Consider the following 26,268-nt stretch of genomic DNA (forward strand, 5'->3'; position numbering starts at 1 on the left):
AAAAGCAGTTATTTGCACAGCAGAGATCATTGAGTTAATGTGTAAGTAGTACCAATATTCTGGTTTCTCTGCTTTCTCTTCCTGTCTGACTCATCTTCAGCTATTTAGTCATCTTTGGTTTTATCTTACACAAAGAAATACAAAAATCAAAATTACCTCTGACGGTGTTTTCCTGGATCTTAGAGATGGGAACGACCTTGTATAATCCGGTGTATGTGCTTATTGCTTTTGTAGATGGGGACAGAATTCTAGCCCATGGAGAACTGCATGGCTTTGGCTTCTTGTGCTGGAAAAATGGCTTGCCAGGAATCAGGTACAGAAACATCTAGCTGACTTCCAAGTGCGACTTACAGCTCTGACTTCTAGCTGACTTCCAAGTGCAAAATGTCTGCCGAGTTGCTTATTTAAATTATAGGCTTTCCCACATTTCATGGAATTAAGTTCTCAAGGTAGCTGGAGAGGTGCATTGCTTTTGCTTTTAACAAACTTGTCAAGAAACAACTGTTAATCTTCATGCTGGAGAGAAAAAATTTATTTTGTTTAGGTAACAAAAGTTGGCTTTTTAGCATTGAGCATTTCTGTAAATGGAAAGCATGAGTATATCGACTTCTGCATTTGTGTAGCACCTTTCTTACATTAAAGATGAAATAGGTCAGGCATCAGACAATTCTTTATAAGCTTTAGATGGTGAGGGATGTTCTTGTATTGCTGTTTTCAGACAGGTGCAGTATGTTTCATGAGTAAAGGAGAAACTAGTCTTTTTTCCTCTTTTTTTTTTTTTTTAATTGGTACACTGGGATGTGTTATTATACTTTTTTTTAAACTCATTTGTCCTTGTCACTACTTAGACTTGCATTTTTTCTTTACCTTCTGACAAAGTGACACCTGTCTCTGTTTTCCAAATGTATAGATAAATGGAATCCACTGATGTGGGAGCAGAACCTAATTGTGGAATAGCCTTTAACTCATTGAGAATTAGGTATCTTCAGAGAGATATTTCAATCTGCCTCAAAATGTTAATGAAATAGCTAAGATTAGGCTTATATGGTAATGTAAATAAATAAAAGTTTTATTGGCTAACATCTTTCCCATTCTCTTATATTGTTTCAGAAGACTGTTCCAGTTGTTCTTCAGAGAGAAACTGAATTTTTATTGTTCTTGGAAGAATTACAGAAAGATGTCTCGGAGGAAGTCCTAAAGGTGAGCTACTTAGTATGCCCTACTTCTTCTTGTTAGTTGTGCAGAATGTCCAACTTTACCAGGTTTTGGGATCGAAGTTAATGCTTCCTGCTAACTTGACTGCCTGAGATGCTAATGTGTTATTAATCTTCTAGGCAACTGAAAGAGACTGTAATTCAGATCCCGTTCTGAAGTTAATCCAATGTGCCTGCAAGTGATTTCTGTGGCTAGAGAGGAGGCTGTAGGCAAGGAACAAGCTTTTCTATATGGTCTATCTAACACACTTCAGTCCTGACTGCAGCTGCTTGCCACAATCTTATATCTATAGACACCTGTAGTAATCATAAAGCTAAAACCCACTGTGAGCCAAAATAAACCATAGTCAGCAAGCACATTTTAAAAGTATGTATATTTTCTTTTTCTTCCTCCTAAGATCTTAATTGTCATCTCCTCCATACCCCTTTGCCCCCTTCCTGGAAGTTTTTGGGTGCTGTATTGTTACTACTGACAATATTTGGTAATTGGTATGATGTATGCTCTGAAGTCCAGGACCCATTTTTCCATTATTAATTAATATATGCAGACTGATTATTTGAGAAATACATGGAAATATGCAAAGATGGATTGCTATCAAAAGCAAGTATAGAGCAGAAAATCAGTAGAGTTACTCACTGTAGAACTGTCCTAATTTGGTGTTGGTTACAACAGAATTAGACCTGACATGGTGTGTGGAATGTCCTCAGATTTTGCTTCTAGTCTTACAGGTTCTAACTGTTAGAAGAATTTTTTTGTTTGCCTTTTTTTAAGAGGAAAATGAAAACTTACTATATTCAGAGGCTATTTGCAGCTTTTAAATATGCATAAGGAAAAGGTGTTCAATTTTCTCTAAGAATACAGAATTAGCAATTACAGGATGAAAGCAAGCAAGGTAAATTTGACTGTTGATTAAAATAAATCTACCCCAAGTCTGTTAATGACTAATGAAGTCTGTGTATGTTACCATCTAACCTCCAAGGCCATGAAAGATTGCACCATCGTTTGCAGTGTTGCACAGAAATAGGAGATTCAGCAACCTCATATCTTTGTCACAATTACTGTCAGAGGCATGTTAGTAGGTAGAGTTATGTTTTGATCCAGCAAATAAAGAAAAGGATGTTGTAGATTTGTCTTCTACTGCTAATATTCTCATTTTTGTGCACACCAACCACCTCTCCCCTCCATATTCCCTGAGTTGTCTCTTCCAGCCAAGGGTAGCACTCCCATAATTCCAGAAGTGCCGCAAGTGCTGCAGAATTGCTATTCAACTTCCTACTTCCTTCCTACCCCTTATTGGGAGAGCTAATTGGGATTTTTTTGTTTGTTTTCCCCTTCCTAATTCTGGAATTGTAGGTTTGCTTCTGTTAGCAAGAAAAATTATTGTTGCTTAAGAAAGAAGTCTGTGAGATGACTTCTAATTCTGTTGGCCAGTGTTAACCAAGTCTGAAAAATTAGTGTTGATGAAGTGGTAGATAGATGGCGTGAATCTGGAAAAGTAGGATTACAAAAAAAAAGCCTGAACACTAATCATCGTGCTCTTACTGACTTATGAAGATACAGTCACGTCAATACATTGCTAAGAGGCAGAATACGGTAGTGCTTCAGCCATCCCATAGGAGCTACCTGTGAACTAAGGTAACTGGCTTATGAGCACATGGCCCAAATAGTGTAGTTGTGTATTATAGGATTCTTTATATTTTGTTACATATTCAGTCATATCCACTCTTGTAGGAAGGATATAGGACAAGGTGGACCATTATTAATGGATTTCCTAGGTAATATGATGTTTCCAAATTGATTTATCTTCTTGCTTTCAAGTTTCTCCTATTTTTTAAATAATTTATTTCATATTTTTAATGGAGTCTGAAAGGCTTACTCTTTTATTATTTCCCTACCAGGAGCTGTTTGAAGCATTTGAGTGCACCCAGAACAAGCACATCACAGACAGGAAAAGAAGAGATGGCTGTTGTCACAGATTCAGTTTGGATGTTGTTTCAGCTCTCCGGAAGCTTTTGCTGCGGGCTCCCCATAGGGCAAAAGCCCTGCTGGAGTTCTTCCAGGAGGAACAAGGCACACACAGCTCCTCACTCCAGCAATATTGCTCTCTGCAAAACATCTTTGTTGAATTTCTTCGTGACTCCTTGAAATCTCTGCAGAGGCTTCAGTGCAGTTCTGAGATTTCAGCAGAACTAGATCAAAGAGAACTAGTGGATACAATTTATGCTGCTCTTAGTATAGTGACGTTTGAGGTGGAGCATCAGGCAGATGAAGTACGGCACCTATTCAGGGAGCTCTTGGATGTATGCTGGGCTGAGGGAAGCCCACTGAGGGAGGAGAAGCTCCTAAGCTGTATGCTGAGGAAACAGAGCCATGGCCTGTTAAGCCTGTATAGCAGTGTTCTCATAGAAAGAACAAGAGAAAAATTTCTGGTGTCAAAATCAATACAAAAAGGTTTGTTTCACTTTTTGCTTTGTTTTAATTTCTTGTTTAACAAAGCCATTGAGGCATTAAACAGGCAAGTTGTCAAGAAGTCGGGCAGTGTTCTTGCTAAGGTGCCTTAACAAGCCATAGAGTCTTGTAAAAGATGATGCTAAAATGACTTAAAGCAATGAATTGGCATAGGAACCCCAGGGCTCTCCCTACATTTCTGCAGTCTATGCTGCCTTCTTTTGTGAGCACTTCCTTTACCACGCCTTGTTGTGCTCTGTTTCAATCTGCTCAGCTTTCTCCTGCTGAAGATCTTGCTTGTAACTAGAAACGTGACTCTCCATATGTATATAAAGTTTTTATTGGTTCAACTCCAGCTTGGGGTCATCTGTGCTGGAGGATGTTCCATTTCAGGCTAATAACAGTTCAGCTACCTCAGCAATCCCAAAATGTTCAAATCCTTTAATATTGGAAAAGAAAACTTGTAGAAGTGGAAGGAGATGTGGAGTGGGCCAATATCCCAGTTGGAAAGAAGATGCAGTTTGATTATCTGCTCGCTCGCCAGAGCCCAGCTGTTGTTTTTGTACCGGCTATTACTTCACAGGTTCTGTCTAGCTCCCTATGACTGGTACATTTAGTTGAGGATCTCAGTTGAAGCTGAATGGCAAGTGGTGCCCATGCTCTTGTCAAGAAAGTGGCACGTGAACGTGCAAGGAGGGAAAAGCTAGAATGCCTACCTTCTTTTGCTTGCCTCTGTACACTGAGGTGCAAGTCAGTCGGGTTTGTATTCTCTCTCCTCCCTTTGCTCATAGGGATTGCTGAAGGGAAATTCAGGCTGGTGTGGCATGGCAGACTGTGGCATTTCTGATAATAACTACAGTTAGTGCTTCCTTGTGGGGGAAGAGAAATGGAGATATGGATACCTTCACTCTCACTGGGGGTAGTTCAGTTCTTGCTTTGCACACATCTGAGAAGTTCCTGTGCTGGACAAGTCTTTGCTAAGGCCCTGCAAAGCAGCATAGTGTCTCAGAGCACAAGTGAGAATTCATGCAACATACAGATAACATGTATGACTAGAGAAAGAAAGGCAGTGTGACCTGAGCTAATGCTAACAACCTGTGTGCTGAACAGGCTCCTGCTCTGTTAACAACTGTCCAGACAGTTTCCTGGTTTCCTATCTGACCTGTTTATTTTCTATCAAATTTCTCTGCTTGGCTTTCTTGTATCCAGTAACAATATCTGAGAGTCTTAACTGTTAACATGTAACAGCTGGTTAGTATTTGAGGAAATGTTGAGTGTTTCTCAGTTTAAATTAACACCAATTATGCTTCTTTCAAAAGTACCCCTCTGTACTGGGAAGTAATCTTGTTGTGATGTTTTTTAGGTTCATCTGAGCAGCTGGATACAGAGCGAACGGTGATGAGTTTGTTCTCGGATCCCAAAGAGGCTCCTTCTTGGAAGACAGCTTATTTCTACTGCCTGAGCAACAGCAAGCACTTTCTGGAACAGATTCTGGTACAGCCATAAAATTACTAAGAGGGAAACCCAATGGTGGCTAAAGTCAGTCTCTGTATTGAACATATCTTGGTGGTGCACAGAAGCATTTTGTATTCAAATAGTGTTTACTAGGGGTCATGACTTATAGGAACAAGGAGGTAACTGATGATAACTCCCCTACTTTCAGCTGTGTGATGTACTCAAAACATTCAGTGAGATTTTTGGAAAAGCTCATCTGCATGCAGCCTGAAGATTAGATCTTCAGGATTTAAGAAGTCCTGTGTTCTGCTTGTAATTTTGTTGGATACGCCACTTGATTTACCCCATGACCTTCAACGTGTTACTTTGCTTTTCTGATGCTGGTAGACTTGGGGCAATAAGACTAGTTTGCATGGTAAAATTTATGTTTTAAAGAGCTTGAAGGCCTGGTGAAAAATACTCTGGTGTGAATTAAATGTATTTACATAGATAGAAGAAATAGAATACAGGTAGGCGGTCACTGTTAAAGTGCGAGTTTTTAAGGTTGAACATATTTCCACTTCTAAATAACGTGCTCATTCAAATTTCTTACATAATGCCCTTGACAGAGACATAATCAATAGAAAGAACATAAAGATAATGTAGCAAGGGAGCATGAGTTGGCTCTGCAGTAAGCATTTGAAATGATAGTTTTTTCCTCATGACAGTTTTACTGAAGAGTAACCTGATGGCTTGGAAAATACAAGTTTAGAGAAGTTCCAGATGCAGAACTTCATTATTTTAGTGAAGCTAATATTGAAATGGCTACTCGCTTTCCATGACCTGCGAGGCATTATGGGTCTCTGCATTTTGGAAAGATAAATACCTCTTCCTTTCATTTTCTAGGTGACTGCATTAACTTTACTGAAAAGAGAAGACTACTCAGGCCTGAACAGCTTATTGAGGAGAGAATTCAACCCTCTTAGCCGCCTCTTGGTATTGCTAGGATGGGCTCATTGTCAAAGCTTGGAATCAGCAAAAGCATTGCTATGGACTCTTCACAAAACTCAGGTAAATCAGCAGAAAGCAAGTGGCAGTATCCCAGTCTGAGTCCAGGGGAGTTTCCAGTGAGAATGTTAATCTTTCTTGAAATGGAATTTTAAAAGTTAAGATGTTACAGCTGAGATGTTGTGTGTAGGTACCATGATTGGACACTTGCCTTTTTTTTTACTCCTCAGCTGTGAAGGGGGTATGATTGCCCAGGAGATTCTGAAAGTTTCTCTTGCATAAGCTCTTCAGCCTTTGCTGTTAAGATAAGAAAGAGAAAGACAGCAATGGTGGTTGATTAGTTTTGAAAAGAGCTGGGTGGTGTCATTTTGTCCAGTGAGTCATCCCTGGATAGTGACTAATTCTGGTCACAACTAACCTGAGTTCGGCAACAGGGTAGCTTGGAAATTTCCCATACCCATTCTTAAAATGAAATGATAAATTACAAGAGCTGTGACTGAAAGATCCACCTTGTTTGGGGGGAGCCTTCATCTTTGAAGGAGAGGGCTCTAACTGAGGCTGTAGTTGCAGTTCAGATGATGTATGCCTGCAGGCAAGTGGCTTGGACGACAGAGGTGGGGAGGGAGGGAGCCTTGCACTGCTGGCTCATTGGGGCAGATCTAGTCTGCTATTGCCTTAAAGGGAGTTACCATCTATTGGTAATATACTGAAGGTCTATTCAGTAGCCTCTGCAAAGTGAAAGTCTTAGATCTGATTTTAGCAGGCAGGCATCTGTGTAGAAGAGCACATGGAAAAGGAAGATAACTATCTGCTATATCATCTTTTCTAGGACATGATTAGTTCTAGAGGTTAGTGTCTTAGACTGTAATTAAGAAGCATTAATTTGCATTTTGAAAGCTAACCTTGAAAAGGGGTGTAGCCACCTTTCCATGGTCTGTAGGTATGTCAAGTGGAGGCTGACTGATTTTGATGCTCCTGCAGAATAGTCCTTCCTTGCTGGCTTTGTAATAAAACTGGCAATTTTCTGTACTTGAAAGTTACCATCTGGATAAAGAAGTCTTACGAACATCCCATATGTGACACAGGCTTGGTTCCACTGTCTGACTAGAGGATTTGTTGTAAAGGGATTCTTTTATTTGTCTTTCCATTTAGGATCTGTGCAATGATTCAGTACTGAAAGATTTCTGTGACGGGCTGTGGGCTCATGTTGAAGTTCTTGAATGGTGCATACAGCAAAACAGGTAAAATGATCAGAAGAACTTTTTTCCAAACTGTCTTGCCAAATCTGCCTAGTAGTCAATTTATGTACGCAAATAGAAATTGTGTTCTCTTCTGTGAATCTTGGCTAATCATCTCCTAGTGACTGTATATCACAAGCTCTCGAAATTGCTTCATGGGCATTAGTTATGCTATTTGTTTTTCTTTTTAACTGCAGTAGTTTTGTTGAATCAGAATTAGAGTGGGAGGTACGTCTTTGACATGGCTGAAAGACCTAGATCTGTTTGTGCCACTTCTTTGTTTGTTCTCTCTTGCAGTATTACTATCCCAAGGAAGGTTCTTTTGCAACACCTGCACAGTCTAGATTGCCACACTGCAGTGTACTCTCTTCATCATCTCACTAATCTTCTGGCACTGAATGAAGACGAGGTTATTGAGCTTCTTCAGAAAGTTCCTGCGAAAGACCAACAGATGCAGGGTAAACATGTAGAGTTGTGAGAACACAGAAAAACCCTGATCCATCGAGTATGTGCTGCTCAGTATTTCTGCCAGGAAGAATCTGTTCTTTTGACCTACTTCTGTAAATAAGGAAGATACTGCTTATCAGCTGTTTTGCGGAAGAAAACTAGAGAGCATGTGGAAATTATTTTAGAATCCTTTTGGGGATTAAATTGTCTCCCAAGAAGGAGTCGTGAGATCTCTTTGATCTCACAAGGACAGATCTCTGAAAGAGCTTTTTCAAAATGGTAACAAGACTTTGCACATGCTCATAGTATGTGTTACTTATTGTAACTTATATACTGTATAATACCCTTAGCTTGAAAAGTAAGTGTATGTTTTGGATTTCAGCCATCTGTGCACTTAAATGTAAAATCGAAGGGCAAAGCCAAATGAAATTGACCGTATCTCATACTATAACATCCTCATTTTTGAACGATACAAAATGGGTTTTTTTCTTCTAATATTAAGTCTTACCAAATCTAATTTAATATTAAAATCAGTAAGGCTTACCTACAGGCTGTGTTTACGTCCCTCTTGCCTCTCTTCTCTCATCTTCCCGTGTTGCAGTTTGGTGCCTAAAATACCTGAGATTACTAAATGCATTAGTTCACTTAGAAGAAACTCTTCTTGTATACCCTTTTGATTGCGACCTATGTCCAGGTTCAGCTGCTGCTATTTTAATGCTGTTTTCTCATAGGGCCTCTTAATAATGATACAGAAGCTCAGTCTTCCTATGTGTACTAGAACCTAAGAAGCTCCAATTTTTTGTGCCTTATTTCTTCTGTGGATGGGAATTTGTACATGTGTCATTTCAACCTGAGTTGCATGGAGAGCTCTCAGTGATGGATCTTGCACAGATTTTCCAGGTTGCCTAATAGGAAGCAGTTTTCTCTCCTTCCAAGATCATATTATTAAGATGGTTTCCAGTCCTATTTTTACAGGTTTTGTTGTTAAAATTAACATGACAGTTGTCTTGAATAGTCTTAAAAAATGTAATGATTGAGACTCTATATAGATCTCAGGTTTCAGTGTCCTGCTTTCTGAAATTAATTGTTTTGTTGTTGCTGATGTTTTTTTTTTTAATCAGTTCTTACATTTTAATTCTTTTCTGCTTAAATTCTGTCAAAACCTTTCAAAAACAGGAAAAGGCAGTCCCATCATATCTTCTGGGAGCTGCATGACTGTAGCAAAAGAACTCTAGCTGTGGTTTCTCTTCTTTTTTGAGATCAGCTTAGTTTACGGAACTAGTTAATGGAAGACAAGTCCTCCCTCTCTTTTCAGCCTAGTGATTATTGTAAAATTCAGATAATTCTATAAGCACAGTTTAATAGAATCTCCCTTAAAATAATCTATTTTGAAACTTAAAGGGAGGAGAGGAGTCATGAAGTTTTGAATTGTCTGACTTGGTAGTGTTAACAGGCCTTTTTCTCCCCTCACCCCACGTACTTCCCCTTCTTCCCTTTCTGTCTGACATGCATCTGTCAGTTGCAGTAGTGAAACTGGAGTACTGGTACTGGTTGACAGTTGTGTTCAGGCACCCTTCAGATCAGTGAGTAACACTGGCTTTGATCAGTCACACTAACAAAAGAAATGATGGGCAGAAATTTCCTCATGAGTTACAGAATTCAAGAATAAGGTGTTAATATTTCTGGCATAGGAAAAACAAGTGCTTATAGTTAAAGGGTAGTTCTTCAGTATTGGTACAAGGAAAAGGTTTGGTTTAGACGCAGATACTGACACAGACTCACTGCATCCAAGTCTTTCCACATGGGAGGCAAAAGTGTATTAAACTTGCATTTGATTACCAGTGTGTATCTTATAGTATCTCCAGCTAGCTATTTCTCTTTTTCAGAGGACTGTATTTATCGGATCTCTAGCTTCACCTGCCTGAAGTCCTCTTAAGACATTGGTATTGAGAGCTTTTTTGGGTGCTACATATTAGTGTAGAACTGTTCGTGAATTATAGCGTTTCTGTGGCCATGTAGGTTCCGCAAAGGATTCATACTTGGATGTTTGCTTAATTCTGTCTGCTGTCTACATTACAGTTTCCACCATTGTCGCTGTTTAGAATTGCAGTGATAGGGAATAATTGGTTTCAAACTGTTCGTGCTCTCAGGGCTTTTATCTTGGGCTGCACTGTAGTTTTCAGAAGAGTTCAGACTGGTGCTTTTCTTTGAAATCATGCTCAAGCCTTGTGGATGACAGTGCTGAAACACTTTCTAGGTAATGCTGTTCAGTCCCAGACTTTGGATGGGAACATTATCAGTACGTCAAACCAGTGCTTTGTTTAAAAAAAACTTTGCTAATGCTTCCCCTGCATGACAATAGGCAGAGGGACAATCTACCCCTTGTATAAGAATATAGGATATTGGATTCAAGCACTAATTTAACACTGTCTGGGGTTTTGATTTTTTGTTGTTTTGCTTTTTTTTTTTTAAACATTTAGTACAGTAGTTGGATAATTCATCTAAACCCAGCATAACAGAATATATGACTCTATATTGTGTTCCTGGGTGAAGGGGATGGTGATGCAACTTTTACATAATTTGCAACTCTGATGTTCTCTTGTACTAAGAAGGGATCATGTCTCTGGCATATGATACCTTCTTTCCCCAAAAAAAAGCAAAAGGAGGAAGGAGTGGGTGTAGTACTTCTCTAAGTTGCCTTTATCATAAATGTGTGAAGGAAACTGTGGGACTGTACTTTTTCTTTAATCAGTTGCAGATTGTGTATGATCTATATGGCCAGCCATTGTGGATAGAATCAACCGTGATACCTATTTATTAGTACAAATCTGTAGAGATGCTGGTACTCTGTTCTCACTATGGTCATAGCCAGTCTACACTATCTCCCTACTTATATACTGTGTGATAGAACACAAAATTCTAAGATGCTGGAACCAGACAGGGTCTGTCCCTGGGTTGTAAATGCGGCAGTGTAGCTAAACCACGTACCTCTAATGAGCCTTGTCATGAGCAGATTTTGATCATTCTGTGCTGTAGCGACGCCCTGCAACACAAATTCACAGAAAATTTCCTTTTCAGAAGGGGATCCAGACCTTACTTTTCTGTGGCCATCTGTTGTGGTTTGTTTTTTTTTTCTTTTTTTCTAACAGTGAGGTAGAGCAAAGCTGGGATGGAGGTGACACTGGGGAAGAAAGATGGGATAAATATTCCTGTGTGGGAACTGCAGGAGAAAATTAACTTGTTTTCTTGTCTACCTCCTATCCCCTCACCACCCTTATTTCCCTCCACAGCGGCAACACTCCCTAACACCCTGAGTCAGCAACGGAATCTGGCACTCTTTCGAGCATTTTGTGCCATGAAGTATGCTATCTATGCTCTCTGTGTGAATTCACATAAGCATTCCAAGTGCAAAGATTGTGTACGCAGCCTTCTTGGCGATATCCCTGAAGATGCAACTTTTGGAGAACTAGCAGGTGATTGGCCTCCTTTCTCAGGTTCAGTAGCTTGTGCTTCTCCATTTGCTGGGCTCTGAACTATCACTTAGTATTGGGATAATATTGTACCCTGTGTACATATGGTGGTTTTATTCAGTGGGCTATGAATGCTTTGCAAACAAGTATAATGGCATTTCTTTGAGGTGTTGTTACCTTTAGTAATAATAGATATGAATAAGCTACCTGCCTTGTTCTAAAACATTTAAGGTGATTGTATTAAAAATATAGTGCAAAAAGAAGGTGATATTAGATATAGGATGGTAGTGGCAGGGATGCTTTTGTAAGAACTTGTGATTTCCCAGAGCTAAAACTGATTTAATAGCTAAAATAGGTGTAACCTGAGTTTGCACATCATTGTACAAGGTGATAATTGGCATTACTAAGAGGGAGGAGGCACGCTATCTTTTTATATGTAAAATGTTGGACATATATTTACTTGATTTGTGGAGGAATGATCGGCTCTGAGCCACTGGGACAGTTCCCTCTTCTAGGATTTTCTTAAAGGGCAAAGGTTGGAGAAGGAGCTCCTGGAAAATGTCGTAAATGTTCTTTGTTTTTGTTTTTAATTATACAGATTGCTCTTCAGTATTTCCTCAGTACCTTGTGAAGTGTCAGCAATTCTTAAGGAGTGTTCCTGCTCCTCTGCGCCTGGAGGTTTTGGAGAACATCTTCTCCTTGCTTTTTGTTTCCTACAGTGACCTCCATACTGAGGCTCTTCTACCTGAGGACTATGCAGAAGATGATGATCTTGACAAAAAGAGTACTACTGTGAGTGTAGAAGGCAGTGCTAGTCGGCGGTCTTCCACCTCAGAAAGTCCACAGCGCCTAATAGGGGCTGAAAAGAAATTAGAGAGGCATCTGCTGGCTGCTCAGACAGTTCACACCGATACCCAAGATCTTCATGACTTGATGTTAGGTGGCAAAAGCTGTGAAACCTCTAGGCTGAGCTACCTGGATCTGAAACACTTCACCAGTGGTGTTACTGGATTTTTAGTGGATGACGTGGCCATGGATGCCTTCCTCACATTGCTTCTCAACCATCTGGAAGAAATTCAGAGTTCTCTCCCATGGGACTCCAGTAACGTGCTTCGTGAAGAGCTGGAGCTTGTTGAGTGCTTGAATCTTTCTGCAAGCAGAGATGCCTTTGGAAGTCGTGTGTTACAGTTTTCCAAATACCTTTCTGAAGCTCACTGGCGATACAAGGTAGTGATGAGTAACAGAAATGCAGGTAAGTTTTGTATTTGGCACTTTCTGATATATCGACACTGTTCTGTTACGGCTATCCAGGCAGTGGTCTCAAGACTAAATTCCCTGAGCATCTTACTGAGGGAGCACATTTTGGCAGATACTAGAAGGGTGACCTAGTTGGAGATCACCTTGTTCTTGCACCATTCTCCAATAGGAGTGATCTCTATTCTAATCAGAAAGTTTGGGTTTTCTTTTTCTTTTTTCCCTCCCCTTTGTGGACACACTGCTTCAGTTTGCCTGTCTTTCTGCTGCTCCTTCGTCACAAGTGCAGTGATAGTAAGGGACATGGTGGTGTGTGATCCAATGCAAGCCAGATAGACCCATCTCATTCATGGATGGAGTGTTGATTTAGTCTGGTCTGGAAACATGTTAGGACCGTATCAGAGGAGGTTGGATTATTCTGGGATGCAGACCACTCCTCAGGAGCAGCTTGAACAACACACTCAGGAACCTATTTCCCACCCTTCTCCATATCCTATAACCTCTTAGCCCTGCTACTATCAGATTTCTGCTTGTATCATAGTGTGGCTTATTGTGTATCTCAGACCATGCAAAGTCCATGTCCCAGGAAAGACTGGGCAGCATGGACCTTAAAGGTTCCAAGTTTCCAAACTTGTGTTCAACTATTTTTCAAGTCTCCCTCTATAAAGGAGGGGATGTGATGGAACTTACGTTTGAGTAGGCAGCCCTCAGTGTTTCTCTTGGACAGGCAGCAGTTTTCTGTGGGATTCTGTGCTTTTGAGTCCCGACTTCTGACAAATGATGACAACTATTTGGGGAACATCTTTCAGGGAAAGATGGCTGGCTTTTCTTGACACTGTATATCTCTTGGATTTTCTGTCTCAAGGGCTGGCACCCCCATTACTTGCTCACTTCCAGAGTTGTTGACTGAGTCAGGGTTCATTCTACCCTGCATTACTGAAGAACCCAGTTGTTTCAGCAAACGCTTAAGGACAAATCAAACTCTCTTTTACTATTTTAATTCTTATTTTTTTTGCCTTGTTTCTAGTTGCTTGTGTACTTGGACTATACCTGTTTTTCTATATAGTTAGAATCATAGAATCGTTTAGGTTGGAAAAGACCCTTAGTACTCCTCAGGGGTGTGTAGAAGGTATAGTACATTCCAAGCAACATTGGATGTGGATGTGGAAAACACAGTATTAGTTGAATTGCATCAAAATTACTTCAAGGTGCTGGTTTAAACTTTACTGCAGAAGAGCTCTTAGCTGAGATCAACTGTGTTTCCTTTGGGGATTTGCCATCATAGCTCTACCTATGTAGATGTTTCTTAACATAGACAAATAACTGTTTATGGCCTGTCCAGCTTTTGGTAATGTTTTTGCTTAAATGTTTCACAGAACATCAGCTTGCAGCTTCCAGGAGATACTGCTCTTTAATCAGGTGCTCCAGCTTTAAGAAACGAAGTAGATCTCAAAGGTACAAGACAGGTGGGTTGAAAAAGTGACTTGGAGAAGACCTCTCTGAAATATGCATAATTTTACTGAGCTCATAGCTGAATGCAATTAGTTTTAATGGACTAGGAGTAGAGAACTAGATGTACTTCCTTTAGTTTTCTAACTGGTTTGAAGTGTCTTAGTCCAGTTCCACTTGGATTGAGGTTGTTTTCCTAAAGCTCACCTGCACAACTAAAAGATAATTAATTTTAAATTCAGGTGAGAAAATAACTTCTGATTTGGGGCAGGGGAGAACTTTGCAACTACATTACCAATTCTTCCCTTTCTCCACTATATCCAATGACGTTTGGTATATTTTAATTCCTATCACAATAGTATCTAGGATGTGAATTTACAGGAATTGGTGGCTTAAACTGGCAGCCTTAGGAGAAAGTTGGGTTCGTCATCCTTTTGCTATTTAGCCTTTAAAAGGTACATCCGGTTTTGGAGTGGGATGTTCCAAAATAAGAAGCTTTAAAGTATCTGACATGAGTCACTGATGGGCCACCCCAACATAGTCTCTTGCCTAGCATTTTCTTCAAATCAGCAGTTTTTGCATTTATCATAGACATCAGTGATGGCTCATTTGTAAGATGCTCTTGAAGATCTCGTGCGGTTGCCTGATCTGTTATTTGCAGTAAGTTTTAATTACCTCATCTAGAAGAAGTGCATTTAATGTGCTGGTTTTGATTTGTTTCCATTTTAGATGGGAAAGAGGAAACTTCCAGTCCATCATTAGAAAGTACAAGCAGCGAGCTAAGCACCAGTACCTCAGGTATTAAGCCACAAAAGTAGTATTTCTTTGTCTTGTCAGTGTGCGTGATAGAGTATTTCCTTGACTAGTTAATGTGAATTACTGCTTTATGCAGGACAGAATTAGAACTTTTCACTTCTCGGAGCTCCCATTTTTGGCTGACTTTTACCTAATTAGAATAGTATATATCTCTTCTTCTGGAATAAGAAAATTAGATGTTTCTTGATATTTTTGGCTTGCAGGAAACAGTATGCAATGTAGTGATGTACAAACCATCAAAAAACCTAATAGACTGGTAGTCATGTAATCTAAAACATGCTTAGGCATGCTAAATTGATTTAATAGGTCCAATACTTAAGATTTCTCCCTTTATCCATATTGAATCAGTGCCCTAGCATTGTGTCCACATTATGTAGCCGCTAAACACTGTTACATTTGGATGAGATCCAAACTGAAAGTTCTGACCAAATACTGAAATATTACGACAATTTTTAACAAGATGTTTATGTTGACCTCTTTACCCTAAAACTTCCTTGTGACTCTGCTCCTGTATTTTTGTGTTAAATATGTGAAGTACTGTTATCTGATAGTTGGCTGTTATCTCGTGAAATGTTTTTTTCCATAATAGTTTACTGATTAATTCTGTTGTCATGCAGAGGGAAGTACCAGTAATGTGTCTGGCTTGAGTGATTTGGAAAGCAGGGTGAGGCAACATCAGCAAAACCCCCTCATTCCTATGATGCTTTCTCCACCAGAATCACTGTTAGTTTCTTGTATTTTGAGAGGAAACTTCGTAGAAGCCCATCAGGTAAATGAGTTGCATGTATTTTGTGCAATTAAAAATCTGATTTGGTATTGATGTTTGTGGTTGTGATAGCTGATGAAATTCCTGCTTCTTCTGCATTAGCAAGCACAGGGCTGAAGCAGCTGCATTCCAAGTGAAAGGGTAACTTCAGAAGTAGAAACAAGTGAAAGGAACAAAGATATTCCAAACCAACATCCCAAGGATGCTAGGTTTTTTTTCGTTGTTACATAAAAATGCTTTCTTTAAACCTGGGTTGTCAAAGCATGAAAATGTTTGATGAGAGCTGGCCAAGCTTAGTGTTTCAGCTGAATGAAGAACACAAAGAGCTCATGTGAAGCCTCATGAGGAAGCAGCATCTGAACTGCTTACTTCAGTCAGTGAATCAAAACCATGACACTCTGCCACTTGTAAGCTCGGCAGGAACGTGCAAATGTATTCCTTACCCAAAGTGGAGCCAAAGTGTTGATTACATTTATTTGAAGGAGGTATGTTTTGAAGCTAAATTCACGGTACTGAAAACAGGAAGAAAGATTTGAAATTGACAGTCTGCACATTTGTAGTTCTTTGCTCCCTCACAGCTGTGCGTACCTTTCTCTATGTGGCTTGTGGGCTGATGCTCTGAAAAGACATCTCGAGGTGCATCAGTGATTGGATCCTCTGCAAAAAGCAGTGATCTGGCTGAGCTTCAGACAGCCATATCGGAGCAGTTCATATCGTTTAAGCATTGCATTAGCAGCAGGTTACTGCTTAACTCGTTAGTTCTATTTGACATTAAGCATGCCACTTCATCTTTTCCCTGCTTACAGGGCCAAACAGGAGCTTGCACAGCTGTGCTTATCTACTCTATGTTTAAACTTCTAGAAGGTATTTCTTGCTGAATAAGAATTTGTTTAAAATAGTTTACCTTGGAGGCCCAACTTGATAGATTTCTCTCGTTACATAGTGTATTGAAATCATGAAGAGTCATTCTGAAAGGTGTGGTTTACGAAAATTAATTCAACTCTAGCCTTGTAGCAAATAATAGCTGAGCTTTATAAAAATAGTTGAAAAATGTCTCTAAGGTCCTGTTTTTCAGGCACTTAAAACCCTCTAGAAGAAAAACCACCATTTCAGTGTCTGTGGGGACATTTTTCAGTTAAAGTATCTGTTTTATTTTATTCCCAAAGCTCTTCAACCTTCGAAAACTTCTTTTGCCATGCTCTGTAGTTGTATCTATTGTTATTTTTGAAAGGTGGTTTTGATGTTTAATCTGGATACTTCACCTTGCTATGGTGAATTGGTTTTCATGGAGCGCTACCAAGAGGCAGTACAAGAAATGGCAAGAGTGGAGCACAATATTGAGAATCAAGCATCAGATGGCACTGGAGGCATCAGGAAATCTGGCAGTGGCCGTTCGACACTGCAAGCTATTGGGAATGCAGCAGCAGCTGGTAAGGACTGGGTTTTTTGAGTTCATCTCATAAAAAGTAAGGGAGAAGTGGAAAACAGGAGAAAGCAATTTGAATACTGTAATGAATGCAACAATTGTTCAGAAGAGTAAGTGGTTGTTCTTTGACTTAAACGGAGACTAAGAATGCTGAAATTCGCTGTTGATGCTCACTTAGTTTTGTCTATTCTGCAGTAATTGGTTTGTGAAGCAGTCCACCTATTGAATTATTTTCCTAAAGGATTAGATAATAATTATCCATTACGGATCTGAGATAAATATGCTGTTTAATTCGTGATTGTGTGTTTTGCTGACGCATGTAGGTATGGTATTTTATTCCATCTCGGATGTTACTGATAAATTGCTTGCAACTTCTGGAAGTCTTGCCCCCACTCTCCAAGAAAACTTCTGGATCAGCAACATCCAACTGGAGCATACTGATCCTCTGTGGGAAGTCCTTGAGGACCTCAGTCCTTCAGCAATGGCGGCATTTGATCTAGCTTGTACTCAGTGCCATCTTTGGAAGACATGCAAACAGCTTTTGGAAACAGCAGAAAGAAGACTGTACAACAGCCTTGAAACTCGGGGTAGGCTTTTGATTTTTGTGTTAATCAACATGGGCCTGGGAGCCGAAAATGTCTATCTATGCTGTGTTGTTTGTGCTAACACCTGAGTCTTAATTAAATCTCATTTTGTACTTTCATGTTAGTTTCTCCTTTTTCCACTCCTAACTTTTATTTTGTCCCCCTTTGCACAATGACTTTTCCAGGCCACCGACCTGACTTTGTTTTACTGCACTCTGAAGGTGTAAAGGGTTTCCCAGCAGTTCTCCAGCAAATAAGTAAAATTCTCAACTATTCCTGCACATCACAAGGGCAGTCCAAGACAGGTAGTATGCTTTGCTGGTAAGATTTTCTGTTGAAATGTGCTTAAATCAAATTCTTGCCTTCTGTTGCAATGGAAATTTGAATCTTCCATTTTTTAGCTTAGTATTTAAAACAAAAAAAAAAAGGCGGGGGGAGACCCAAGCTCAATTCTAAATAAAATGAAATACTTTGAATTTGGCAAACTAGTTGTAATATAATACAATTTTGGTTCTGTGGGCCTTTTTCTGTGCAAAAATATTTGTGTCTTGTTACACTTGCTGTTTCTTTCTCCCTCTTTGTAGAGGTCTCAGATGAGAAAATAGGGAGTCATTTTCGATGCAGTATTGTAGACCTTCTGCAAGCTGGCTACCCTGCCTTGACTGAAGAAAGTATTACTAATGAAATCATTTTATCACAAAATCTGGATCAAATCCTAAAAGCACTGACATGTGTTGAACATTCTGTGGGTGAGTTATTTTTATGATCGTGAAGACTGACAAATGGATCCAAATTTTTGTTTTGGCCTGTCCAGACAACTATAAATCTACTAATAACACTCTTTGACATATGCATAAATATATATATTTTTAAATCATAAATGCAAAGTGTAAAATTTATCTGTAATTCTTATATTCTGAGCATTTGTTTTCACAGCTAAAATTGTGAACTTGCCCGAGAAGAAATGAAAATATCAATGAGTACAATTGAGGTTATTATTTGGCCTATTTTTCTTCAGTCCTAACAAGGAATTCTTCAAGTGTATTTTAACCTGACAGCTTATAGATAATTAGGTGTATCCTTACTGTTGCTTTTTTTTTTTAAAAAAAAACAAAAAGGAGATGAACTTCTAAAACTATTTTTTACATAATAATACATTCCAATTTTCATAGGGCTATTATAAAATGTCTCATCCTTTTCTGAGGAAGTCTTCCACAGTTGCCTTTTCTCAGAGCTCTCTTCATTATATAGCACTTATGGGTTTTTTTTACCTCCATTCACCAAATTTCTAAATGGCATGTAGGTGTTTGTAAAATATTTAAAGATATTTGTATGTTTAATGAGCAAAAATTTAGGAGAGCTCTAAGGGCTAAATGTTATGGAGCACAAGGATTGGTCAACACCTGTGTGTTAGAATAAGCTTATGTGTTAACAACAGACGACTAGATATATTTTAGGCCTGCCTTAATATATTTCTAACTTGTCAGAGGCATGGTTACCTATTTAGATGAACCATTGATTTATTCTGCTGTGAAAATTTCTCTTGCTTTCAGTAAAATTATAATGCCCAGACTGAGATCTGTAATTGCAGAGAGGAAATTAAGCTAAAGCATTTCTCTCTTTCTCTCTCTTTTTTCTTCCCTCCCCCTGCCTTTTACTAAGCATTTACTACTTATTTGAATCTTGGATGTATGTCTGTTCTCTTCAACCAGACTCTAAAGGGAGCCTGCTTGGCACCTTGGTGGAGCAGGCCTCTCTCAAACCTACAGAGCTGGAGAAGCACCTGGTTTGGAATCAAACACAGCTCCTGCTGAGAACTCTTGACCAACATGTCCAAACCATGCCAGAGAGCAACACGCAGACAAACTTTGTGAAGGCCTTCTTTGACTACATCACTACACTGGCTGCTGTTGTGTTACGAAGCCTGAATGCAGAGTTAGGTAAGGGGTTTCTGGTGGAAAGCGAAGCCTAGGTGAAGATACACAGACTGCGTAGTCTGGCGTGATTCTGGAAAGTAATTGTGCAAATGTTCCGTGCCAAACATGCCTACTACCTGTGCATAGTCAGATCTTTTGATTTCAACTGATTATTGCACTGCTTTTTTATTTTATTTCTTAACACCTTGGCCACCCACAGCTAAGATAAAAATAGCTGATGGCAGTAGGAAAATGAGAACAGAAATGTTAACTACTGACCCAGATTCTGCACTTTGTTTAGACAAAACAAACAACCCCTGACCTCCAAAAATTCTGATCACTACCCTGTAAGGCGGGATTGATTTTTGCATGCAGTTGATCAGCATGCTGTGCACTTTTCAGCTCCATTGGAGGCAACCAGTGCCCTGCCGCTCCACAGGGATAAGAAGAGAGTGTGTAGAAGGCTATGCAGAGGCAACCAGGCAGAATTTTTTCGTAGAATCAGCAGATGATGGTGGCCCATGAAAAGAAATGCACCATCAGCATATAAAGCTGTCAGAGGAACAGAACAATTCACTGTGCTAGGAGAAAAACACCTGTCTGTTTTTTAAAGTTGACACTAATTGAGCTGCACTAACGTAAAATACCACAGTACTGATTTCAGAGAATACCTTCCCAAGAGGATAAGAAAAAAGGGCAAAGATCTGTTTTCGGACATGCTGGTTCAGCTCAGGTCACTACCATGCCTCTGTATAGGCATGATTCAGTCCTCATTGACTAACTGCCAAAGCCAAAAAAATGCACAATATTTGAGGGCTGATTGAGTTTTGGCGAAATTTTATTGTACTGGAAGATAAAAGGAAAAGGTAAACTTATGAAAATCTGTTCAGAGTTACTCGACGTAACTCGGTAGTGGATACAAAGGCTTTTCAGCAATACTGGCCAGGGTTTCACTCCTTTTGTAAAAGTAGCTGTACATCTGTGAGTCCCCTGTGCCTTTGCTCACTTTGACTTGAATAGAGCATGGACTTGCTAATCTACATCCAGAGACTTCTCAGAAACCAATACTGCACATTTTCCATCTCTTACCACAAATACATGTTTTGGTGAAAGTTTGAAGTAGAGTTGCTAACCTGTTTGAACCTAGATCTCGCTTAAAGGCTAAAGACTCTCCATTCTACCTGTTTTGGTAATAGGTCCAGTAAAATGTGAGCCAGTGGTGCCAAGTTTGAGAGGCATATCATAATCACAAATGCCTTGCAATTTACTCTGGATTTTACCACAGTTATATGAATGTGGACCTCTGTGAATTTAGTCAAAGAGGTTTCAGACTCAGATTCTTAAAATTTGTGTTCCTAAAATAAGACTTGGTTGGTGTATTCAGCTAATGTGTTTGTATTATAATAAATGTTCTGATTTTTTTTTTTAAAGATATATCTGCAGAAGTGAAAGTAGGGAACCCTTTCATACTGTTACAGCAGAGTCCATCTCAGCTGCTCTCCCAGCTTGTGTTTGAGAGACAGGTTCATCCTGACAGGTTGGTGCTTTTCAGATCATATACTTCTCTAGGTTATTTTGGTGTTGGTGACTTCGGACCTCAGCCAGGATTAAATTCCTCTCTGACTACTTAGCACAGATAGTACAGCCTGCTGTGTCCCACCAGCCAATCGCTTGATGCTGCAAGGATTGGTGTGCAGGGAGGAGCTTAGTCAGTGGCTTCTCTACCAGTCTGAAGATTTTTGATAGGGAAAACTGTGGCTCCATATTTTTTACAATTACTGTCTGTTGTGAAGAGAGAGTGCATTTATGTGCACTTTTTTAACTGAATGTGTGACAGTTCAGAGCAGTGGACTTGAAGCTTAGCAATGTAATAAAATAAAATAGACCAGTAGGGCTTCTTAAGAATACAGTTGGGCATGGCTCTTGCCCTGGTCAATAGGTAAACTGGATAATCTAAGGTCCTTCCATCACAAATTACTAAATTAGGCTGGCATGGAAACTGTCTTATTTGACGAAGTAGCTCCTAAAAAGGTGAGCACTAATGGTGAACCATTTTAGTATGTCGCATTTAGGTAGAAGTCAATGTTTGAAGAGTTAGTTCCTTTTCTTTAAAAGAATGGCAGCATAAGCTCTGAGTTATCGATGTCATGCTGTATACATTTTTTTCATACTGAGTAAACATAGGATATGTACTTTTTCCCCTGTGAAGAATATTAGGAGGCTTGTGTTCACAAAGCATTTGGAAGATTTATGAAAATATGTGATTGTAAAGTACCTTTTATATGTGCTGAATAAGCTCGTTCTGTTTTCAATCCTGCAGGCTTTCTTCCCTCTTGGCTAAAGAAGAGTTGAACTTGAATGTGCAGCAAGTTATTGTTAACTGTTGCTGTGAACCACTGTCCTTGTGCAGTGCAAGGCAAACCAGCCAGGCAAAGTCTCTTCTGATAAACATCAGCAACTTAGCACACCAGTGTGCCTACCACTGCCTGCCAGATGTTGAAATACCTATTCGCAATTCTGCAGTGACCTCTGAGGATATCTCCACTCAGGCCCCATCCTCTGTGAATGACTTGAGCCAGCACACACTCACTGCCTCCTCCCTGGACTTCCTAAAGTCTCAGTCGAAGCTAATGGCCACAGTGGCATGTCTAAGTGCATCTAATGTACAGAAAACTCCCAAATCGAGTTTATCTTGGATGGAATTTCGGGGCAAACGGGAGGTGCCCTTAAGTTTGGAACAGATTTCCAGGGAGTGTGAGGCGTTGTTGAAGGAGTTCCCAATATTGGAACAATTTCTTCTTGCTATGTTTGAGCCACTTCAGAATCAGCAAGAGGAAGGTAGTGGTTTGGCTACTGTCTTCTCTGGCAAGACATGCATATCTCTGGTTCTCCTGGGATTGCATTCCACCACAGCTGTTAAGGTACTAATGGGAGTCTTTGAACAAGCTCTTGCTGCAAAGGATTGGGACAGAGCTCTGAAGGTCTTGGATCTGTACAGTCAGGATGTGGAGGAGCTGGTCAATGTGAAGGATGCTGTGCTGAGCTGTGCAACTACTGAAGGTAAGAAGGGTTAAGTCAGGCTTTTTTCCCTTCATCTTTTTCTTATTTTCTTTTTTTTTTATGAAGAATACAGCCTGGATCAGGAGGTGGAAACTAAGGTAGTGGTCCTTGGGCAAATCCAAAGACGGAAACAGATCCCTTCCCTTCCTTCATTCTAAACTTGCTTTCTCTGATGGTGTAGTTTCTGTTTTGCAAATGTGCAAATCCTGACCAATTTAGTACAAGAGAACTGGAATGCATCTGTGGTGTTATTTTCATGTGAAGAGCTGAATGCATCAGGAGACATTAATCATGGTACTGTTAATGGAACATCTTTTAAAGCAGTGTCATTGTCATACATGGATGATGTATCCTGTGAAAGGAGGTGCCTTTTGGAGTCTAAAGATAGTAAGTATCCTATGCTAACTTTGGTTACTTCCCGAGAATCTGATGCTTGGGATGAGTCTCGCATAGATTTTTCAGCACTGTACTGTTTCTTTTGGTGATGCGATCCAGTGAGGATGAAGATTTCTCCCCCCCCCCCCAAATCATAGAAACTGAGTTTCAAACTGGTGGTTTGTTTCCTCCACAGGTAAGGATGGTTGGCAATACTTGTTCCCAGTAAAAAATGCAACATTGAGAAGTAGGCTGGCCCTGTGCTGTCTGGACAAATGGCCCCTTGATGCCTGTTTGGAAATCCTAGCTTATTGCATTTCTGATGTGGGCATAACTGATGAACTAAAAGCCAGTCTGCAGAGCAGGAAGAAAGAACTTCAGGTTTATCAAAAGGTACAAAGTCATTCTTCAAGTAACCAGTGAGATGAAGTAGGCAGCAGGGAGCAAATATGCTTGCCCTTTGAAAAAGTTTTAGCCCTTGCTTCTTTTTTGATCATAATAGCTTTTCAAGTCTTTCATCCAAAACCGTTCATGGGTTTTCAGTGCTGTAGTATCCAATTAATGCTCTGCTTCCATCCTTCATAACTTTCCCACTCTCCTATTAGCATTCAAGTCTGCAAACATGATTAGACATAAACATTTGTGTGAGGCCACTTTTTTGCAAAGTATTTGTTTTTCCGTTCTATACAAATGCTAGAGCCTCTGAAAGCTTTCCATGGCAATTCATCATTTTATAAGCTTGAGAGGTGCAGATGTAGCTAAGCATTGTGTTCAAGACTAGTGGTCTAATAAGCGTGTTTGTATTGCAGTCAGTTCTTCTAACTGCAGGGTAGTGCAGATACCCAAGTTAAGTCAGACTAGCTGGCCTGGAGTTCAGCACAGACTGAAAAGCCAAACAGAGCAAAAAAAGGAGTCACAAATCCTGCTGAGCTCTGTCTGGTGGTGGTTCTGCTAACTGACAGTTAGCTCAGTTGTCTCTCTGTTAGTGCCAGCAATATCTGCAGTATACATGTACTTTTTCATCCATAACTATGCTATCTAGTCTTTTAAAAACCTTTCTTTATAAATGTGCTTTGTAGACTTATACCTTTGAGAAAATTGTGTAGTCTTTTTTGGAGTGCAAGTGCATTACATTATCCCAGAAAAGGGCTAGAGATAAATGTGGATCTCCTCTTTAACTTTTTTCTTTGTATGAAGCAACTCTTGGTGTGATCAGCTCAGCTGTTTCCTTAGACTTAATGACTATTGTAGATAAAGCTTTTAAAATTTGTGCTACCCTAATGTTAACTTTTTCAGATTTTGAATGTGCAAACTGAACCATTATGGAATGACTGGCAGGATCTGAAAAAAGCCTGCACTGATGACCCTCAAGCCGTCATGAATATCATTCTGAAAGCAAAGGTTAGGCATCATCATGTGAATTTTGTTGAATTAGAATGTATTAAACTTTGACTAGATAAATTTGTTGAAATAGCATCTTAAAACACCAACCAATGGAGATTACCTTGGGAGGAAGGATTCTGTGCTACAGAAACAAATACAGATCTGTGTTTAATGTCAAGATTTACATGTAGTTAATAATCCTTAAGTTATAACTCTTACTCTGAGATACAACCTGTTCTTTTCTCTTAGAATTTTGAAGAATTTAATAGCATGGCTTTTGGCATAATACAGGCTTGATTATTATATGAGTAATAATACTGTAGATCTGGCTGGCTTTAAAAGTGTCTCTCTAAAAAGCCAACTTGCTTACTGTGAGAGGAGAAGGTATTCCCAATGCAGGCTGTGACTGACAAAACTGACTCATCTTCTTCCCCCGTCAATGTAATTATTTACTTTTTGCATGTGGGAGAGGAGTCTAAGCGACAGAATTTCTTGAGAAGTTGATCGGAACTTTGGGAGAAACAGCTGTATCAGAGAGGGTAGAGTTTGTCCTTCTTTTATTTTTTATTTTTACTTTTTTTTTTAAAATTCTTTAGGATTATGAGTTGTGTGAGGAATGGGGGCACTTGTATCCTGTCCCAAGAGAAGACTTGATCAACCTTCACCGTGAGCACCTTCTCCACTTACTGGAGATGGGAGACATGGAAAAAGCATTGCAGGTAATAGCAAGACTCTCAGCCTTACATTCATAGGTCAAATAAGTTGAGAACCGTTTTCTTTGCCTTCTTAATGTGCATTTTCATGGCCTTTTTGGTTCCTCCCTTAAAAGATGCTATTTGCTTAGATATGCTTTCAGGATCCTGGCGCTCTCCTGTTCCACTTAAGTGAAAATCCAGCTTGGCAATCTAGTTGTTGGTCCTAACAGCGTAAATGTCACTTACATGGACATACAAGGCCCCTTTTATTTGAAAAATCATAATGAAGCATTTCTGTGCTGCTTAAGCAGAAGAACCAGAAGTGAAACTAATAACAGGAATTAGTCAGTCGTGCTTCAGTGCCCAAGTTAGTGAAGCGTGAATTCTGCTGGTTTTAATGATTACAGAGCTGCTGCTAATAACAGAGAGTGTAAAATAAAGTACTCTTTCAGACTACATAGCTTTGAAAATATTCTGGAAGCAAAGTGGAGACTTCTGATCACTATACTTTCTGCCCCATTCCTTGCTTAATTTTTTGCTTACTTTAATTTTAAAAATATTTTGATTAATAAATAGAGCAAATAGGCAATGAGTAGTCTATAAATGGATTATCTAAATCATCCTTATACATGTAAGGCACTTGTGCAAGTTAATTTGCTTGCTGGACCATTGTAGAGCAATAATCTGTCATGGACTACCTGTTATAAAGGCTACTTTCCAGGTACGTGGTAGGGGATTCACTGTATTTTGTTTGGTTTTGTAGCTTTTGCAAAGAATTGAAGACCCAGGTATTTGCCTTGCCATCAGTGAACAGTCCCTTGACCAGCATCCGAACTTGGCAGCCTCTCATTTCTTGGCTGATTACCTCACAGCTCACTTCTACGCAAATCTGACAACAGCACGCCATAATGAAATCCAGGCACTCTATATGGGATCAAAGGTGCGTAAAACTCCTGCGTTGTGGGATTAATGGCAATATATAATTATGTAAGTAATTTTATAATACATAATATATACATAATATATAAAGTCTGTAGATTTTACCAGAGCATTCTCACCATATCAGGTCTAAGATCCTGAGTGTCAGGATCCAAAGGAAAGTTAGAGATGGCTTAAAACTTCTCTTCCCCTTCTCCATCTTTGCAGTTCCTGTATTATGAGGTGGTTGTAGCTCCCAATATGAACAGAGCAGTATCGTGTTTGAGCTGTAGGGAGTGGAGGAACGCACAGGCTAAAAGAGGATGGGGGTGGAATAAAATGAAGTTGTGGTGTTTATCAGGACAG

General features: G+C 39.6%; 1 protein-coding gene across 5 annotated transcripts in view; it reads left to right on the forward strand.

The window, feature by feature from the left end:
* The window catches only part of ZFYVE26 (zinc finger FYVE-type containing 26), a 51,054-nt gene that overhangs the window by 1,972 nt on the left and 22,814 nt on the right, over positions 1–26,268 (forward strand). For 3 of the 5 annotated variants that reach the window (XM_075151851.1, XM_075151855.1, XM_075151853.1), the window contains exons 3-25: positions 235–313; positions 1,111–1,200; positions 3,114–3,666; positions 5,027–5,157; positions 6,004–6,168; positions 7,258–7,346; positions 7,641–7,801; positions 11,081–11,263; positions 11,859–12,512; positions 13,891–13,980; positions 14,693–14,761; positions 15,397–15,548; positions 16,777–16,975; positions 17,295–17,558; positions 17,741–17,860; positions 18,140–18,304; positions 19,268–19,495; positions 20,903–21,008; positions 21,792–22,531; positions 23,103–23,299; positions 24,203–24,307; positions 24,886–25,008; positions 25,748–25,924. In XM_075151851.1, the coding sequence (XP_075007952.1) occupies positions 235–313; positions 1,111–1,200; positions 3,114–3,666; positions 5,027–5,157; positions 6,004–6,168; positions 7,258–7,346; positions 7,641–7,801; positions 11,081–11,263; positions 11,859–12,512; positions 13,891–13,980; positions 14,693–14,761; positions 15,397–15,548; positions 16,777–16,975; positions 17,295–17,558; positions 17,741–17,860; positions 18,140–18,304; positions 19,268–19,495; positions 20,903–21,008; positions 21,792–22,531; positions 23,103–23,299; positions 24,203–24,307; positions 24,886–25,008; positions 25,748–25,924 (4,840 nt within the window). The remainder of the gene's footprint in view (positions 1–234; positions 314–1,110; positions 1,201–3,113; positions 3,667–5,026; positions 5,158–6,003; positions 6,169–7,257; positions 7,347–7,640; positions 7,802–11,080; positions 11,264–11,858; positions 12,513–13,890; positions 13,981–14,692; positions 14,762–15,396; positions 15,549–16,776; positions 16,976–17,294; positions 17,559–17,740; positions 17,861–18,139; positions 18,305–19,267; positions 19,496–20,902; positions 21,009–21,791; positions 22,532–23,102; positions 23,300–24,202; positions 24,308–24,885; positions 25,009–25,747; positions 25,925–26,268) is intronic. The other 2 variants (XM_075151854.1, XM_075151852.1) reach the window with 2 other exon arrangements.

Source organism: Calonectris borealis, chromosome 5, assembly GCF_964195595.1.
Source record: "Calonectris borealis chromosome 5, bCalBor7.hap1.2, whole genome shotgun sequence".
NCBI classification, from domain to species: domain Eukaryota; kingdom Metazoa; phylum Chordata; class Aves; order Procellariiformes; family Procellariidae; genus Calonectris; species Calonectris borealis.